At 40.5% G+C, this 19,860-nt stretch overlaps 1 protein-coding gene across 1 annotated transcript in view; it reads left to right on the forward strand.

The window, feature by feature from the left end:
• nup50 (nucleoporin 50) overlaps positions 1-19,860 on the forward strand; it is a 61,838-nt gene that overhangs the window by 26,533 nt on the left and 15,445 nt on the right. The window contains exons 4-5 of the mRNA XM_080191682.1: positions 2,948-3,134; positions 4,666-5,283. Coding sequence (XP_080047808.1) covers positions 2,948-3,134; positions 4,666-5,283 — 805 coding nt within the window. The remainder of the gene's footprint in view (positions 1-2,947; positions 3,135-4,665; positions 5,284-19,860) is intronic.

Raw genomic sequence — 19,860 nt, forward strand, 5'->3', positions numbered from 1 at the left:
GGCCATACCTGAAGTGTGTAGTTTTCTTCCCTTCACCTCAAAGGATATTATTGCAACAGAGCAGTGATTCCCAACTGTTGTGCCACGACACAAGATTCGTGCAAATGTGCTATAACTGCAGGGTAGACTCTGAGTATCAACTTTTTTTCTCTTTCATAGATTTGTTTATCTCATTGAAGTGTTCATTGTTGCTGGAAATGTTGGGAGCCACTGATGTAGAGGGAGTGTAACAAAGGTTCACTGGTCTTATTATGGTGGGCCCCTCTTCTGAAGAGAAATTAGGCAAACAAAGCTTGTATTCACCAGATTTTCAAAAAATGAGAGGTGATCACATTGAAACTACAAAATACTTCACAGAGTAGACAGGGTAGATGTAGGTAAGTTTTTCTTTCCCTTAGTTGGAAGTCTGAAATCAGGGGGCACAATTTCATAAGGGTGAAGCCATTTGGGACAGAGGTGAGAAGCTTCTTTATGCAAGAGTTGTGAATCTTTGTAATTCCTTATTCCAGAGTGCTGTGGAAGCTCAATCATTGAATATGTTTAATGCAGAGATAGATATGTTTCTGATTAACAGTAATGTAAAGGATCATAGGATAGTGTGGGTAAAAGGCACTGAAGTCTCTGATCAGCCATGGTCATATTGAATGGTGGGGCCAGACTCAGTGGGCTGAATGACCTACTCCTGTATTCCAAGGGAAAAGAAAGAAGTGCTGATGTGGAATATTACATCATCACAGCAAATATAGTGGAAATTGAGAGACCATATGGAATAGAATCTGATAAGTGGGGTGAGAGGAAGTATAGTCCAGGTTGCCGTGGATGTCTACTTTTATAGTTTATATTGGTCTCCAGAAATGGAGGCAGAAAAGTCTTGGAAATTGATTTTGGGATGAAAGGGTGAAAATTCAAAGCAAAGTTAATGAATCTTTTTCCAATTCAGTGCAAGAGCTGGAAATATCAGTGCTACTGGCATCAATGTACGGGCAAGGGCTAAAGGGCCGGAGTAGGACTGAACAAATTATTTGACAAACCCATGAAAAAGAAGGCATAGTTAAGAACCAAGTGGATTTCAATCTAGGAATATTGTAGCCAGTAAGCGGAGGGTAGCAGTGGATAGACTGGTAGGGCTTCTGATCAGAAAGATTATAATCAATGCTCAAGTTCAGCAATTCCTATTTGTAACCTGCCATCATTATTTTCTTTTTGAACAGTAGCAGCTGGTGTTTGTGTTCTAGTTTACACCTCCGAAACCCAATCTCATTTTATCTTGGACCATTGTTGTTTTTATCATCAAATCATTCTTGAAATACTAAAATTGGCCAAATTTTGTCAGTGCTCATGGTTATTCAGTGTCCCTGAAAGTCTGCCTCAGCACATCTTGTATTGGTGCTCTCGTGATGCACTGTATGATTGGGTAATCTATTCAACTTGTGAATAGTAACCTTAATCGGAATATCAACAGGTTAAGCAGAATGGAGAAGTTAACAGAGTGCAAAACTTACGAAAAGAACAGCTTGCACAAAAGTATGTAGTGAAATTATTATCTGAAATAACTCATTTTTAAAAATACCTTGTGAATAATACTCTTGACATTCATCACTTTACCTTTCTGGTCATTAAATTTGGTGACTTTTTCTAGCCCTGCACCTGCCACATCCCCTCCCCATCAGCATCAAACACATTGATTGATTCAAGGCACCGCACAGCTGAATGCTCAACCACGTTTCCTACACAAACTGTTAGTGCAGTAATAGTTCAGATCCCAGTTTTGGCAATAACCATGCCTTTTTGTCTTTTTCTTCATTCAAGGACTTTTGTCCTTTTCATTATTCTTACCGCACTTTTAAAATGACTTGTAATTTACTGCTTTCAAAATCTAATTTTCTAAAAATTCATCCATAACCTTTGCACCAAAAAATGCTCTTATTTTGTTGTTCAAACGTTGTCTTCGTTTCCACTCAGCCTCATCCTTGCATGTTAACTCCCTTGGCCATCCTAAAATAACCCACCTTACTTTAAAGAAAGATTATTGGTACTGATGATTTTTTTTCAACTTTGCAACTTAACTCATGTCCCTTGAGCCTCCAAACATAGTTTTTATTCCTCCCTCCTGTAATGGTGGCAGAATTTCCGGTCATGATATTCTTAAACTCTCCCTTAATGATTAAATTTTCAGGAGACTTTCAAAAGACATGTAGAGTAATTATGTTTTTGGGTTATCGCTAACTTACCTGCTGCTATTTGACAACTGTTCTACAAGCCCTTCGAGACACTTTACACTGAAGCTCTTAATGAAAATTTTGTGCTTAGACACCTGTTGTGTAATGACTTGTACAGGTGTCTGTCACCTCTATCCATTTTGACAGGACTAGATGTTTTTTTAGAACTAATTCGTCACAGTGGTTAGCACTGCTGCCTCATCGCCAGGGACCCTGGTTCGATTCCCAGCTTGGATCACTGTCTGTGTGGAGTTTGCACGTTCTTCTAGTGCCTGCATGATCTTCCTCTGGGTGCTCCGATTTCCTCCCACAGTCCAAAGATGTGTGGGTTAGGTGGATTGGCCATGATAAATTATCATTTAGTGTCAGGGGTCTAGCTAGGGTAAATGCATGGGGCCCTGGAGATAGGGTGAGGTGGGATTGTGGTCGATGCAGACTCAATGGGCTGAATAGCCTCCTTCTGCACTGTAGGATTCTAAGGCTGCGCACTTCAAAAGTCTAACTGTGCAAAAAAAAAGCTTTGCTGCATATAACTGAAAAAAATTCAAAACGTTCTGTGGTTCACTGCAGATTTTGATATTGACTTTAATACCACCAGACAGGTGGCTTTTTCAGTGTTTCTGCACATGAAATTCAAATACTGCTTTTTTGTTTTGTAAAGAAGTTATTGGTAAATCTTGTTATTATAGATGGCATGCTAACTTTTTTTGCTTTTTAAAATGTACCAGTCTGATGGTGGTGGAGTTTTCAAAGGATTCTCTGGTTTGTCGTCTTCAACGGGAAATACTGGCTTTGGAGGATTTGGAAACGGTTCAGGTTTCAAACCTTTGCAGGGGTTATCCAATGGAAGCAACGCATCATCCATGTCTTCGACATCTGCCCTTAGTTGTGCTATTGATGTAAATGATACAGTAGGTAAGTAGAGTCAGATACCAACTGCTGAGTCCATTTCTTTTTAGGATGTATTCCAGATGTATTGTTCCTCTCCCACTTTGCTCAGATAGGGACCTTTAGAATCAGGGTAATATTGAACAATCGATGATGTATTGCATCATTTGCATTTATAATTTTTTATATTTAATCTAAACCAATGCAAATTTAACAAATTACCTTCTGACTTTCTATGTAATATATACAACCATGGAATAATATAGGAACTGGCCATTTGTGCAATCAGTCTTTGTCGACAGGTACTCGCCATACAAGCAAATGGTTCCTATAGCAATCCTGTTCCTGTATCCTTTTGAAGAGCTTTCCCTTCATCTACTTATCCAATCTAATTTTGAATGTTGACATAGTTTCTGTCTCAATTACTAACCCTGAAAATGAGTACTCCATCCTTGCAACTGTGTCAAGGATTCCCTCTCTTAAATATCTCACTATGTTAAACTTATCTACTCCTCCTGTATCTAGGGCTTTTAGTTACTGCTTATATCTACTGTCCAATGCTTTCATAATTTAAAACAGTTCAATGAAATCAAACAGTCATCTGTGAAAAGCATAATTTTTAAGCTTTTCTTCATATGGATATTTCCAGTTTATATCAGGCCGCATCCTAGTGAATGTGCGCCCTTTTTCTAAAATACCTATTCTTCCTGTAGTGTGGAGCCCAATATCTCATAGTTCTGAGGTCTTATTCAGATTTTATATAGGCCCATCAGTGCCTCTTGGATTTTATTTCTCTACAGTTGAGGGAAAACCTAGAATTCAATTAGTTTATTTTGAAACAGACTCAGCAACCTGAGGTGCTACTTTTTTAATATGATTAACTTCCAAGTCCTTCTGTTCATTCACAGGATCAAGCCTATTTCCATTCTGCATTTAATTGCTGCTGTTTAATTTTACTGAATGCATCACTTCACATTGACGTTGAATTCAGTCTTTCACTTTTTAGCTATTTGCCTTCTTTCCACCAACGCCCCCCCCCCCCCCCCCCCCAACCCCACACGCACACACCTTTCTTTATCTTTTATCATTAATCTTAAGCTTCCTATTTTGCTATCGTATAAATTTTGACATTTTAGGCTGGTGTACTTAATATAGGCAGTACGCCAAAGTGACCTTAGCTTTTTTGACTTGGCTTTTTTAAAATAACCAAATTCTTTGTAGGTTGTCATTTGAGGCACGTTTTTGTTTGTGTGCAATATAACTATGCATGTTAATGTATCCTGAAACGTTTCACTGTTAGATGTCATGTCATGTGTTTTGAAGAGTGGGGAATCCAAATGCATTTAATAAATCTGACATGAGAGGAAATTTCGATTTTTGTCTCGACAAGGAGCGTGTAACTATGTTTTGCACATAATAGGTGTTATGTGCTTCAGTATCCTTAAATTGGCTCCTGTTGTAAGTGAAAGTCTTGATCTATGAAGACTGCTGGAGAACTCAGAACAATTCAATAGATCTTATTTCACAATCTATTTAAATATTTAATTCTATTTCATAGGTTCTTTTCTGTCTAATGGTCCTCCGTCAAACCCCTTGGCAAAAGGTGAAATAGGTACTAAAACAAATGGTGTTAATCAAGTTAACTCTCGGAGTAAAATGGGCTGCAATGAATACAACAAACAACTAGCAGCACTGAATTGTTCAGTCCGAGACTGGATCACCAAGCATGTCAATGAGAATCCACTTTGTGATTTGACCCCAATCTTCAGGGACTACGAGAAGCATTTGACAGGCATTGAGCAGAAATATGGTAGCAGCTCTGACAGTGGCTCAGAGAGTGAGACAAGCAGCAAGAGGCCAGAAAAGCAATCTGTTAACACATTTGGTGTTTCCAAAACATCACAGGGGACAACCCCACCATCTTTATTCTCATCTGTCAAAAGCAACGATATTATTCCGCTCGCTTCAGAAATAAAGCCTGTAACTACAGTGGGAAATAGTGGAAACACCAGCTTCCTCTTTGGGAAAACAGTGGAAAAGCCTCCTTTATCCGGCTTTTCTTTCAATAGTGGTACATCAGGCTCGTTATTTGGAAAAGATTTGAACCAAGAAAAGACTGGTGCTCCAACATTTTCCTTCACAGCATCCGAAGAATTGAGAGGCAATGAACATAAAGGTATGGATACTGTAAACCTTTTTTCATGTTTATATTTGTAAATTTAATGGTCCAAAAGTTGAGGTGTCATAGCACAGTGGAATCTCTGCTATTAGCCAAACAGAGGAATCTGTTCTTCCACTTCCCCTGCTCTTCCATCAATATGGGAAAATTATGGATTTGGAGTTTGATCTTGCATACACGTTACAGCAATGCAATAGGCATAGAAATGAAAACAAGTACAAAATTAAGCTTAATCTTAAAGGGTATTTGAGAATGATGCATGAAGATAGGGCTTTATTGCTGCTGCCCAAAATGAGTTCAGTCCTGACCTAGCTGCACATGGTTTTTGATGATTGTACTCTGAGCTGCTTGGCAAATTAGTTCAAATAGCAGGCTACCATCTCTGAATCACAATTGTTACAGCACAGAAGGAGGCTATGTGGCCCATTCCGTCTGTGTCAGCCCTCTGAAAGAGCAATTCACCCACTGCCACCCCTCTGCTTTCCCCTTACAGCCCTAATTGTTCTTCATTTTCAAATGTCAATCTAATTGTCTCCTGAATGCCTGAATTGAACTTATCGCCACTACGCCTTGATATAGTGTATTCCAAATATTAACCACTCATTGATCAAAGAGTTCACCATTTGCTTAAATTGCTGTTGATCTTTTGCCAGTTACTTGAAATCTATGCCCTTTCCTCACAATATTTTCATCAGTGAGAATAGTTTTTTCCCCCTGTATCTGTCCAGATCCTCATGATCTTGAACACTTATCAAATCTGCTCTTGGTCTTCTGGTCTTCTTGGTTGTTTAAGAAGGGTGCCAGGCAAAAGGCGGGGAATTATAGGCCGGTTAGTTTAACGTCTGTGGTAGGTAAAATGTTAGAATCCGTCATTAAGGAGGAAATTGCGAGGCATCTTGAAGGGAATTGCTTGATAGGGCGGACGCAACACGGTTTCATTAAAGGGAAGTCGTGTCTGACAAATTTACTGGAGTTCTATGAGGATGTGTCTAGGGCAGTGGATAGAGGAGAGCCGGTGGATGTGGTCTTTCTGGATTTTCAGAAGGCGTTTGACAAGGTACCTCACAAGAGGTTATTGCAGAAGGTCAGGGGACATGGAGTTGGGGGTAGGGTGTTAGCGTGGATAGAGGATTGGTTGTCAAATAGGAGGCAGAGAGTGGGGGTCAATGGGTGCTATTCGGATTGGCGGTTGGTGACTAGTGGGGTGCCCCAGGGGTCGGTGCTGGGGCCTCAGCTATTTACCATTTATATAGATGATCTGGAGGAGGGAACCGAGTGCAGGGTGTCGAAATTTGCTGATGACACTAAGATTGGGGGAAAGGCAAATTGTGCGGAGGGTGTGGAGAGTCTGCAGAAGGATCTAGATAGGCTGGGTGAATGGGCCAGGAAATGGCAAATGGAATTTAATGTTGGCAAGTGTGAGGTGGTCCACTTTGGTAGGAAGAATGGTAGGAAGGACTGTTACTTAACGTGGCGAAAAACTGCAGCAGGCGACGGTGCAGAGGGACCTCGGGGTCCTTGTGCATGAGTCGCAAAAACCCAGCTTGCAGGTGCAGCAGGTGGTCAGGAAGGCTAATGGGATGCTGGCCTTCATAGCGAGGGGGATTGAATATAAAAGTAGGGAGGTCTTGCTGCAGCTGTATAGGGCATTGGTGAGGCCGCAGCTGGAGTACTGTGTGCAGTTTTGGTCGCCGCACTTACGCAAGGATATTTTGGCCCTGGAGGGAGTGCAGAGGAGGTTTACTAGGCTGATACCAGAGTTGAGGGGATTGAGCTATGAGGAGAGGCTGAATAAACTAGGCTTGTACTCGTTAGAGTTTAGAAGAATGAGGGGAGATCGCATTGAGACGTATAAGATGATGAATGGGATGGATAGGATAGAGGTGGAGAGACTCTTCCCGCTCAAAAAAGACAGTAGGACTAGGGGGCACAGCGTCAAGATAAAGGGGAGGCGGTTTAGAACGGAGTTGAGGAGGAACTTCTTCACTCAAAGGGTGGTGAATCTCTGTAATTCTCTGCCCGTTGAAGTGGTGGAGGCTGCCTCGCTAAATATTTTTAAGAAGCGGGTTGATGGGTTCTTGATAAGAGAGGGGATTAAGGGTTATGGGGAGAGGGCGGGAAAGTGGAACTGAGCCACAACAGATCAGCCATGATCTTGTTGAATGGCGGGGCAGGCTCGAAGGGCTAGATGGCCTACTCCTGCTCCTAGTTCTTATGTTCTTATGTTTCTTATGTTCTTCTCCAAGAAAAACAGTCCCACATTCTCCAGTATATCTAAATAACTGAAAGTCCTCATCCCTGAAATTATTCTCGTGAATCTTTTCTGCACTTTCTGCCTTCACTTTTTTTTCAGAAGTGTGGTACCTAAAACTAGGCACAATAGTCAGTTGAGAGTGAATAAGTTTTATCCAAGTTTAATGTAACTTCTTTATTCTATGGCCCTAACAATAAAGCCACCTTCAATGACTTGTGCACATATACCACCAGGTCACTTTTGTTCATGCACTCCATGCAGAATTTACTTTGGATTGTGTTTTTCCTACCACAGTGAATTGCTTCACACTTTTCTTTTAAATTTCATCTGCAATTGTCCATCCATTCCACTTACTGTTCTTCGATGTTCTGCAGCATTCTCCCAGTTCACAGTGCTTTCGAGTTTTGTATCAACCATAAATTTTGAAATTGTGCACTGTACACCAAGATATAAATAGTTTGTATGTTTCAGGAAAAGCAAGGTCCCAACGTTGATTCCTGGGAAGTTCCATCACAAATCCTCTTCTGTGTTCCTTGCCACTGAGCCAATTTTGGATCCATGTTCCTCCTGTATCTTTTATTTGATGAGCTGTAACTTTGCTTGCAAGTCTATTGTGAGGCACTTTATCAAATGTCCTTTGGCTTTAGGCTTTTCAACCATCTTTCACCTCTTCAAAAAAACAAACTCATGCAGTTTGGTTAAACACGACATGCCCATAACACATCCTTGCTGGCTTTCCTTAAATAACTCAGTATGCCCAAGAGATCATTTATGTTGTCCCAAATTATAGTTTCTAAAAGCTTCCCCACTATCGAGCATACCTGACAAGCCTATAATTGCTGGACTAATTTTTACACACTTGTTTCAAAAAGGTTGTGACGTCTGAAGTTTTCTAGTCCTCTAGCTCCACCCTGAGTTGAGGGAAGACTGGAAAATTATGGTCAGTGCCTCCACACTTTCCCCTCTTGCTTTATCCTTGGATGCATCTCATCCAGTCCTGCTCTCTTATCAACTTGATGTACGGACAGCCTATCCTATCCTTACAGTTTTAAACACTTGAAGTGTCTGACCTACCTCTCCTTTAACCGTGACCCGCACAACAGCGTCTTTCACGTTAAGACAAGTGGAAAATATTTATTTAAGAGCTCAGCTATGTCCCCTGCTTCTGTGCATAAATCCCCTTTTTGGTTCAGAATTTGCCCTACAATTTACCACCCTTTTATTATCTATATGCCTAGGATTCCCTTTCATATTAGAGTCTCCTCTTATGCTCTCGCTCAGCTTGTCTTACTTGCTCTTTCGCTTCCCTTCTATATTCAGCCTTGTCCTCTGTTGTTTTAGCCACCTGAAATCTGTCATCAGCATGCTTTTTCTTAATCTCTATCTCTTTTGTCATCCAGGGAGCTCTGCATTTGTTTTCCATACCTTCCCCCTCATGAATATTAGCCTTGACTGTGCCTGAACCATTTCCTCTATAAAACGACCATTTGTTCAGTTACTGTTTCGCCTGATTACCTTTGAACCCAGTTTTTCTGGGTCAGATCTATTCTTACATCATTGAAGTAGGCTTTCCCCTAGTTAACTATTCCTCTTCTGTACTGCTCCTTGTCCTTTTTATCATAGCTAACTAAACCATATGATGTCCCCGAAATGTTCTACTGACATTTGATCCACTTGGCCCACTTTATTCTGTGGGTATGGTATCAAACTGAGCATCAAAATGTTGATGAATAGTATGAATGCTTTGAGATCTTGTATAGAAAGGGAAGCATACTCAGGAAGAAAGGGTGACTGGACCTATGGTTGCCAAAACCAACCAACAACTGAAGTTTTCCTTCTCATTTCCAGATCTGCTGTAGACTGATTTGTTTGGTTAATTATCAAATCCATTATCAATGTTTCATGCAAATTGCAAGACAGTAGAATGCAAACTAGATTAGTCTTTTTTTTTGTCCGACTGTTGCCATGAAAGACATGTTGAATTTTCTTCCAAGCTGCTAGAAAAGGACTTTTAGTTGCAGCTACTTCCTTGTACTGCTTGAGATTTTTTTGGTACTGAGATAACTTGTTCATGTTTCGAGGTATGAATTTTGGTTTTGTACTAACAAGAATTCTGAATATGATTTAGGCACAAATGTTTTTAAACTTGCCCAAGAAAAATGGGATCCGCTATTTATCACTGAAATTAAACCAGGTCCTGATCGATGCTGTTGATAAATTAATTGTGAGCATTGCCACTTGGAGATTATTATTGTTATCATTGTCTGATGTCCCTGTGCAATTTAGATGAAATGTGTGGTGAAGTAGCAGTATTTTTTTGCTCCCTCATCACAATAGTATTTTTTCCTTGGTCGATCCACTGTGTTGTTACTTCTCTTTTCATGAAAGTATTTTCTCAGTTAATTTTTTTTAATTACTTGAATTTTTAACCATTTTAAGTTTTACTGTTAGGGAAGGTTTTATTGATGCATTTATATCAGATGTCACTAGTGAAACAGTTGCTCCTGGGTCATTGCAATAACATCTATTTGCAGCTAGAATAGGCGTTTGAATCACTTCATTAATATAGTTGTGGTGTATAGCTTCTATCAAGCAAAAAGTAACCTGTCACATATTTGTCTGGCATGCACCAAATTTTACAGGACAATTTTCTTTGTGCATTCTCTTGCAGTCATAATTGCTGTTGTGCCCCACACTAGGTTATTACCGTGTCTTTAATATTTGTCTTCCAACCCACTTTTAGCACTCTTGCTAATCTGGTAGAGGCAGTTGAGCACCGCTGATTTACTAGAACAAGAGTGTGGAATTGGACTTGGTATACTTCAGTCAGTACCCTGATGACGATAGGAAACCATTAATAAAGTTCTATCAGTTAATCTCTATTCTTTCCTTCAAGAATAACCCTTGTGCTGATATCATAAAATCCCACTCCTTGTTGGTTCACATCTCAAATTGATGATGCAGTATTTTCTACGTCTGGGTCTTTTTCCTTTCCTTTGATCACCTTAGGGAGACTACTTTCTTGCATGAAGGTTCAACACTCTTTTTGGGCCAAACGGCCTATTTCCATGTTGTAACCCCAATATATAAGTGCTGTTCAAGACTTCACACAAGTTAGCAATAGCACACAGGAGTTATATTTCTGAATGGGGATTTTCCTATTCATTGGACAGATCTGTGCAGTAGCAACATTAGCTGTTTCATGGCTTCATTTGGGAAAGCCAATCCATGTTCCAGTTCTATGCAGTTCTTGACACAATGTAAATGGGGCCCATGTGTCGTCCTGCCCATGCACCATCAGTTAATTTAATGGTCATACTGTAGTTATACATTTGCCCAGAGTTAAAAGACTCTGGGATCAAGCCCCTTTCACAAACTTGAAATTTAGTGGTGTTTTGTTGTGGGGAAATCACTGCCAAAGAGACCAGTGAATTCATGGGGTTCTACTGTAGCTTAACTTTCTCAGCTGATGTTGATAATGTTGCTTTTATATTCAAGTGGCGTCTCTAATTCACGAGTTTGTGAACTTTTCTTCCCTGAATAGAGTGGGGTTTGCCGTGCATACTAACTTTGGACATGTTGAAACTATCTTGTGCAAGGCAAGACGTTGTGCTTTTTGGTCATATGACAGAGCAGCTGTCTAACACAAATGTTTCTGGATAGTCTCCTCCCCATTTTTCTTTCACCTACCACCCACTTTTCAAGAACCAGTGGTGCTAGATCATTAGTATATGTACTTGGCACAGCAGCTGACTGACCTGAGTCGTCCTTAGTCATTTGGCAATTCACTGATGCAAAGGTACTTTATATGTCTAACTGCATAGATGACATTAGATAATCATCAGCTTCCATGCTTCAGCTGAATTACTGTGTAGGTATCAGGATAGGGATGAGCCTTTCTCTCATTCACTTGGAGAGATTTTTATTTTTCCAGGATTACAAAAATCAGGATGGAAGGATCGAAGTTGATTCTGATAAACTCATGGGCATTTAGCTATGCCTACCCAATTGTCAGCTTGTGCTCCAGTTGATAACACCCTTGCCTTTTAGTTGGAAGGTTGTGGGTCCAAGTTCCATTGCAGGCTTTTAAAGCAAAAATGATGGTTGACGCTCCAGTGTAGTATTATGGGATGGTGTACTGTCAGAGATGTTGTCTTTTTGATGAAATATTAAACCACCATTCCCATCGTCCCTCTTAGGTGAACTTGAAACATCTCTTGGCAGTATTTTGAAGAGTGGAGAGTTATTCTCACTCCTTGCCAATAATTATCCCCCGGTATCCGATCATAATCACATTGTTCAGAGCAAGCTTCCATAAACTGAAATTGGCTGCCTTTTTTTTGCATCACTTTGAAGTGCTTAATTGTCTGTAAGATACTTTGGGATGTCCTGTATTTGTGAAAGACATTATATAAATGCAAGCCTTTTTCTGTTTTTCAATTTCACTGCTCCAATGTAGAGCCCTTCTCTCTCTCCCATTATTATGCTCTCTACGGGCAGAATTATTTACCAATTGCTAACTTGCTCAAGTGAGAGAATAATTAGGCTAATGTTCCCCATTGTTTTCAATGTATAATCTGCTAGTCATTGTTTGTCATTTGCTGATTGCAAAATGGAAGAAATTGATTTAATGGCAAATGTTCAAAGACATTAGACCTGTTTCTATGGGTATGCATTCTGGTTTTAATTTTTTTTAACCTATCTTATCCTAATCTGTTTCCATCTATGTCCATTTGGTAGCAGTCATGTAGCAGCTTTCCCTCTAAAGAGGGGACAATTAATATTTCAGGCTATTTTCTTTGGTTCATGTTTGTAGAACATATATTTGATGAAGATGTAATGGAATTTGCTTTCTAGTTGACATCTTGTCTGAAATTGGGACTTGACCCTAACCTCCACCAGCTGCTGTGTTTGTTTTTGGAACTTCATAGAAATTGTGATTTAAAACTCCTATTCTGGCTTTTTGAATGAATGCGCTCTTAGTTTCAAATCTCAAGATGGAAGTCAAGGCACTAGTAATTAATCATCTTTGTTCTTGCATTCTGTCCAGTTTGGTAGACATAGATAACTGTCTTTGGTACGTTCATCTGACAACTGGGATCTCTGCTCTTCTGCAAAGATCACCCTCCTTGTCAAACAAACTGCATTAATTTCTTGTGTTTGGGAAATGCAAATAAGAAAGGATGCCTGTCTTTGTGGTCATTTTTTTAAAAAATATGCATTCTGTGAACATTGGTCCTTTCTTTACTGTGTTGGCTATTGCCTTAGGTAAAATTGAACTGTTCCATTAAATATTTAGTTATATATTGACAGGTGACCACTGTCATATGGTGTGGTGCTATCTGATGTTAGGCCCAGAGATACCAAAGGAAGTGGCTAACTGTTTCACCAGAATGTTAGTCAGCTCCTGGCTTAATTCCAGTGATGTCTAGAGGATGCATCCATCAAGAATTTTTCTATAGATTTTTCTTAATCATGGATAAAGGTTCTGAAATCAGTCTATGCTAAGCGAAAAAAACTATTGTTTCCTGCCAACTTCAGACATCCTCCAATCAAAGTGTTTTGAGGAATTTGGTGACCCATACGCTGATTTTTTTTTTTCCTTTTGCTTCCAACTTGCCTCTTTCCCCCCGCGCTTCTGCCTCCTTATTTAAAAGTTGTTCCTTTTTTATCTGGGATACAGCTTTACAAGCGCTCAAATCCTTTAGCTCAACCGGCCATTTAATAAATTTAGTCACTGTTTGCATCGGCCAAACCCAACCACATAGCCAAGTTTGCGTCTTCCTGTGGTGATCATGGATAACAATTCGGAGCAATAGAACCCCTGCCATTCTCTTTTCTTTTCCTAGCTTTGGGGGTGGAACACTTACCTTGCAGATCTACTTGTTTTTCTCCCATCACACTTCTGGATTCTGGGAATTTCCCCCTGCCAGATTTTGTATGCTTCCCTTCTACTCGCTTGTTATAACTTTTTTCACATCTTCTGACCCATCTTTTGTCTCTGTAATTTTCTCATTATTTTGCCTTGCATGATTGTCACTTTAATTTTACTCTGCCCTATGTTCTATCACAGAATTCTTTTCTCACGTTAGTCTGCACGTTCCACCACCTGTATGCCATTTTTCTTGGCTCTGCACTTTTAAAAGTACCGTAAGTAACATGGGCGCTCCACATAAATGCCAAACAATGATCTCCATTAAGAGAAAATTCAACCATTGTTTAAAAAGGGCAGCAGGGATAATCCAGGAAATTTATAGGGTGAGCTTTACGTCAGTGGTAGGTAAATTGTTGGAAAAGATTCTTAGGGACAGGATTTACTCACCATTTAGAAAACAAATGGACTTATTGGTGGTAGCATGGTTTTGTGAAGGGGAGGTTGCGCCTCACTAACTTGATCAAATTTTTTGAGGAAGTGATGATAGAAAGACAGTGGATGTTGTATACACGGACTTCATAAAGCCAAGGTATCTCGTGGTAAACTGGTACAAAAACTGAAGTCACACGGGATCAGAGGATGTAGATGGATACAGATCTGGCTTTGGACATAGAAGACAGAGTAGCAATAGAAGGGTGCTTTTCTGAATGGAAGGCTATGATTAGTGGTGTTCCACAGGGATCAGTTTTGGGACCTTTGTTGTTTATAGTGTATAAAAATGATATGGAGGAAAATATAGCTGGTCTGATTAGTAAGTTTGCACCAATACAAAAATTGGGGTAGTGGATAGTGAAGAGGATTGTCAGAGGATACAGCAAGATATAGACCGGTTGGAGACTTGTGCAGAGAAGTAGCAGGAGTTTAATCCAGACAAATGTGAGGTAATGCATTTTGGAAAGTCCAATGCAGGAATGAATTATACAGTAAATGGTATAACCCTTAGAAATATTGACAGGCAGAGAGACCTGGGTGTACATGTGCACCAACCACTGAAAGTGCATGGATAAAGTAGTAAAGGCGGCATACAGCATGCTTGCCTTCATTGGTTGGGGCATTGAATACAAAAATCGGCAGGTCATGTTGCAGCTGTACTGAACCTTTTGGCCTCATTTGGAATATTGTGTACAGTTTTGCTAACCACACTACCAGAAGGGTGTGGATGCTTTGGAGAGGGTACAGAGGAGGTTTACTTGCCTCGTCTGGAGGGTATTAGCTTTGAGGAAAGGTTGGATAAACTCAGTTTGTTCTCACTGGAACGACAGAGTTTGAGAGGCAACCTGAAAGAGATTTACAAGATTGAGTGGCATAGACAGAATGGATTGTCTGATGCTCTTTCCTAAGTTAGTGGAAATCGAGTACTAGGGAATTTTGGTTTAAGGTGCATGGGGAAAAAGTTTACAGGAGATGTGCGAGGCAAGTTTTTTTTTACACAGAAGGTGGTGAATGTCTGGAACGATCTGCATGGGGAAATGGTGGGAGCAGGTACAATAGCAGCATTTAAGGAGCATCTAGACAAATGCATGAATAAGGTGGAAATGGAATGATATGAACTCCGTAAGTGCATATGGTTTTAGTTTAGGCAGGCATCATGATTGGCGCAGGCTTGGAGGGCTGAAGCCCTGTGCTGTACTGTTCTTTGTTCGTCTCCACATAACATTCAAAGGCATTATCATTACTGAATTCTCTACTATTAACAGACTGGGGGTTGCCATTGACTAGAAACTGAACTGGACCAGCCATATAGATACCATGGCTATAAAAGTAGGGAATTCTGAAGCAAGTAACTCACTGTCCATCAGCTACAAGATACACAGTGATGGAATACTGTCCACTTGCCTGACAAATGAGGCTCTGTCATTGCTCGAGTTTGACAGCATTCAGACAAAGCAGTCCACTTAGTTGACACAACATCCACCACTGATGCACAGTTGCAGTAGTGTAGCCAATATAAAAGATGCACTGCAGCAATTCCCTAATGCCTCTTCAGTAACACCTCTCAAATTCACAACCTCTGTCAACCAGAAGAAGAATGGCAGAAGTCCATGAGAACACCACCACCTGGAAGTTCTTCTCTGAGCCACATACCACCCTGGCTATTCCTTCATTGATCAAAATTCTGGAATTTGCAGCACTGTAAATATACCTCAGATGGACTGCAGTGGTTCAATTGCCTGACAAGTTTGGACTTAGTGGCATCTGAAAACTTGTAAAACTGAGTGAGTTAAAGTTGGAGATTTTGAATTGTTGCCAGGATAGTTACCCAGGAAAATTTAGGATTAAAACTACTCCTACAGTTACTCTCCCCCGTCCCCCAGACCAGTAGACCACCTGACCTGACTACCATCTCTTTCTCCCTCCCCAATCTTCTCATGCCCCAGCCCCCTCAGCCTACGTTACTGACTTACCTTATACATTTGACATCTCTTGATAGCTTCTCAAAATAGCTTCAGGTCCTTTAGACTTAGCAGTATGCAGCAGTTACTGCTGTAAAACGAGCACGGTATGACTTGGTTTCCCCCAACACTTGTTGAAGGAAGGACTTCCAGATACACTCTGCATTTCTGAGGAGGCCTAGTTTAGAAGTCTCAGTGAGAAATATGGAGTTTCAGTATAAAGTGAGTGAATCGGAAATTCCACAGAGATTGCCATTTGCCTGAAGATTCAGCCCATGTGGGGAGATCAGAGCTAAGGTCCATAAATATAGTCATGAATATATCAAGCAGGGAATTGAATTGTTAGAATGTGGAATGTGTTACCAGAAGAATTGTTGAAATGAATGGTACAGATAATTTTGAGGGGCAATTAGATGGGCGTGAAGATGTTATTTACAAGTGTCTACCACAAGCCTACCTTCACTGGTTAGTTAGCATGTTCATTGGAATTTCTATAGTCCCATGTGCTATAAGAACATAAGAAATAGGAGCAGGAGTAGGCCATCTAGCCCTTCGAGCCTGCCCCGCCATTCAGTAAGATCATGGCTGATCTGTCGTGGCTCAGTTCCACATTCCCGCCCTCTCCCCATAACCCTTAATCCCCTCGCTTATCAAAAACCTGCGTTTTAAAAATATTTAGCGAGGCAGCCTCCACCACCTCAACGGGCAGAGAATTCCAGAGATTCACCACCCTTTGAGTGAAGAAGTTCTTCCTCAACTCCATTCTAAACCCCCCCCCCCTTATCTTGAGGCTGTGTCCCCTAGTCCTACTGACCTTTCTGAGCGGGAAGAGTCTCTCCACCTCTATCCTATCCATCCCATTCATCATCTTATACGTCTCAATGAGATCTCCCCTCATTCTTCTAAACTCTAACGAGTACAAGCCTAGTTTATTCAGCCTCTCCTCATAGCTCAACCCCCTCAACTCCGGCATCAGCCTAGTAAACCTCCTCTGCACTCCCTCCAAGGCCAAAATATCCTTGCGTAAGTGCGGCGACCAAAACTGCACACAGTACTCCAGCTGCGGCCTCACCAATGCCCTATACAGCTGCAGCAAGACCTCCCTACTTTTATATTCAATCCCCCTCGCGATGAAGGCCAGCATCCCATTAGCCTTCCTGACCACCTGATGCACCTGCAGGCTGGGTTTTTGCGACTCATGCACAAGGACCCCGAGGTCCCTTTGCACCATCGCCTGCTGCAGTTTTTCGCCGCGTAAGAAATAGTCCTTCCCACCATTCTTCCTACCAAAGTGGACCACCTCGCACTTGCCAACATTAAATTCCATTTGCCATTTCCTGGCCCATTCGCCCAGCCTATCTAGATCCTTCTGCAGACTCTCCACACCCTCCGCCTTTATTGGCAACCTTGCAAATTGGACTCAAGTCATTTGCTCACCATGCATGCTTGATACTAAAATAGAGCAAGCCGTAGCCATCCTGCAGGATGATGGTTACACTGATCCTTGCATGCTGTATAAACTCAAGAATGGGCCTATGACTGCCAGTTTTACTTGTGAAAAGTGTCCAGTCCTCTGATTACCCTGGGAAGCCAAGGTGTCTCAAAACTCTGAGCAACAGGTGAAACTAGCTGTTTAATGCTATTACATGCAATAGCAACACAAGTGGTATTCTCCATAAACAGGATGCTGCCTACAAACCAAAAAGACATCTTGCCTATTAGACAAATGAGTAAAGTGGTATATGAATTTCACTGCTGGTGTGATGCCACGTCTGTAAGCTACATATCTTCACATGAAAGATTCTGTCCTTCACAGATAGAAGAAGCATATCTACATTCTTTTTTTGTAAAAAAAGACAGGAGTGGGTGGGGGCAGACATTCTCTAGCACATTCCCCATGACAATGCCTTGACCAATCAGAGTGGATTTGCCTAATGTGAACAAAAGCTTGGCAGTTAACCCCATGGCAACACCTCTACCAATTAATAGTCTCTTCTGATATACTATAGGTTGTTTTCCTTTACATTATTGAGAACAGTCCTGATGAGTGCAAAATGAAAAGCTTCGACAGAATATTTCTTTTATTCTGCAATACTAAAAGATGATGATGGATTTTAGATATGAAAGTAGAAACAGGATGATGGATTTTAGGTGAAGAATGGGAGGGGGCCCATGTAAAAGTAGAAACATTGGCATGTATCTGTCAGGCCAAGTGGCCTAATTCTTTGTGCATACTGAGGGGCTCTAGAGCATTTGGAAGTACCAGCATCAAAAGAACTCGGCTTTACTGGTTTATGTTTCTGCAGGAAAGACCCATGTTGTAGCAAATTATACTATTGCAGCTGTGGTATTGTGATACCATCCAAAGAGTAGAACATTTCCTGAAGTACCTGTGAAACTGCAATGAGTCTTGGTATATTATAAATTGGGGATGTAATTTAATTCTGAAATATTTCCTGCAGATCACATAATTGTCAACTATTTGTCAGCTGTTTTAATTGTCTTGCTTTTTTAAAAAAAGTTGCTGAAGAGGGAACATCGAATTTGAATGTAGTGGAGTTTATTTTTAGTCCAGTAACATTGTATTTTGTAATCCTTACTGATATACAAACTTGATCAGATCTTCTCATTAGTAACAAAATAGAAAAAGGGTTAGACTGTTTTGATCAAATGTACATTCAGGGGTCTGCAACAATAGACAGTTCTGAGAAAATGTTTGAGATTATTAAAGCTCTGAAATGCTGCAGGACATCTTTGCACTCCAGTGAAGTTTGTACTACTCATTTCCACCCCATTATGATAAGTGATTTCACATTACCTGTGAAATTGTCCTGAATGAATGCTGACTAGTCAATTATACCAATATAATTAATAATTTTGGTATTTCTGATTGCTATGATCTACTGTAATTTCTATAGATTTACACAATGATCTAGTAAAATCTACGGATCATTAAAAAGCTTTGCATTTTACTGTCAATTGTGTTACATTGTTAACTCATTGTTTTCACATGGGTCTGTTTTGACCAATCTTGCTCATCATTGGAAAAGTGGGGCAAGACTAATGAAGTTTGTTATAGCTATGCAGTCTAAGGACTTCAGTTTTACTGCAGTTGATCCGTATTTATTTATTTGTAACATTTATTCTTGTGAAATCATTTTTATCACCTAATCTGATTTTTCTGCAGTGGAAGCAGTAGCTGTCTATGCAGAATGTTTATATGAATCTCTTTTTTTCAACTAAGAGATGAATGTTTTAAATCCCTTTGTGGTTCACACCTCCCAGTCTGTATAATCTCTTCTAACATAATGCCACCGCCACTGCCCCCCGCCCCCCCCCCCCCACACACACACACACACACACACACACACACACACACACACACACACACACCCCCCCCCCCCCCCCCCAGGTAATACCTGTTTGGCTCTGGCCTAGCACATCCTCCAAGATTTTGGTCAGGGAATTGTAGTACTTGTTTAAAGCAGTTTATTAAGAAGTGACTGTTTAGGTATGATGCATTAGTCAAATAGGGAAGTCATATGACGTGTAATAGATGAAATGAGTTACCAAACAAAAGGATAGGTGAAGCGGGGTATCTTTTCTATTCTGTTTCCTTGAGCTAACTCGAGCAGTAAGCTGAAGCCAGCATGGATGCGATTTGGAAAGCTTTCCTCTGTCCACAGTGATTTCTTGTTTTATGAAGAGTCGTATTGGACTCTACGTTAATTCTGTTCCTCTCCACAGATGCTGCCAGATGTGAGTTTTTCCAGTGTTTCCTGTTTTTATTTGTTTTAATTCTCTTGGGCTACTGAATGCTTTATGTCAGTCACTCGGTTCAGTCATGTCTTCCTGTCCAATTGGGTATCCATCCTTTTGATTGGACAATGTAGACACTTTTCCCAGCCTTCTGTTGTGCCTCGGATTTTTTTTGCTTATCTTTTCTAAGAGCATCCCATTCGTTTAATTGGCATAAGGATGAATTTTGACAG

Source organism: Carcharhinus amblyrhynchos, chromosome 6, assembly GCF_965287045.1.
Source record: "Carcharhinus amblyrhynchos chromosome 6, sCarAmb.v2.hapA, whole genome shotgun sequence".
NCBI lineage: Eukaryota > Metazoa > Chordata > Chondrichthyes > Carcharhiniformes > Carcharhinidae > Carcharhinus > Carcharhinus amblyrhynchos.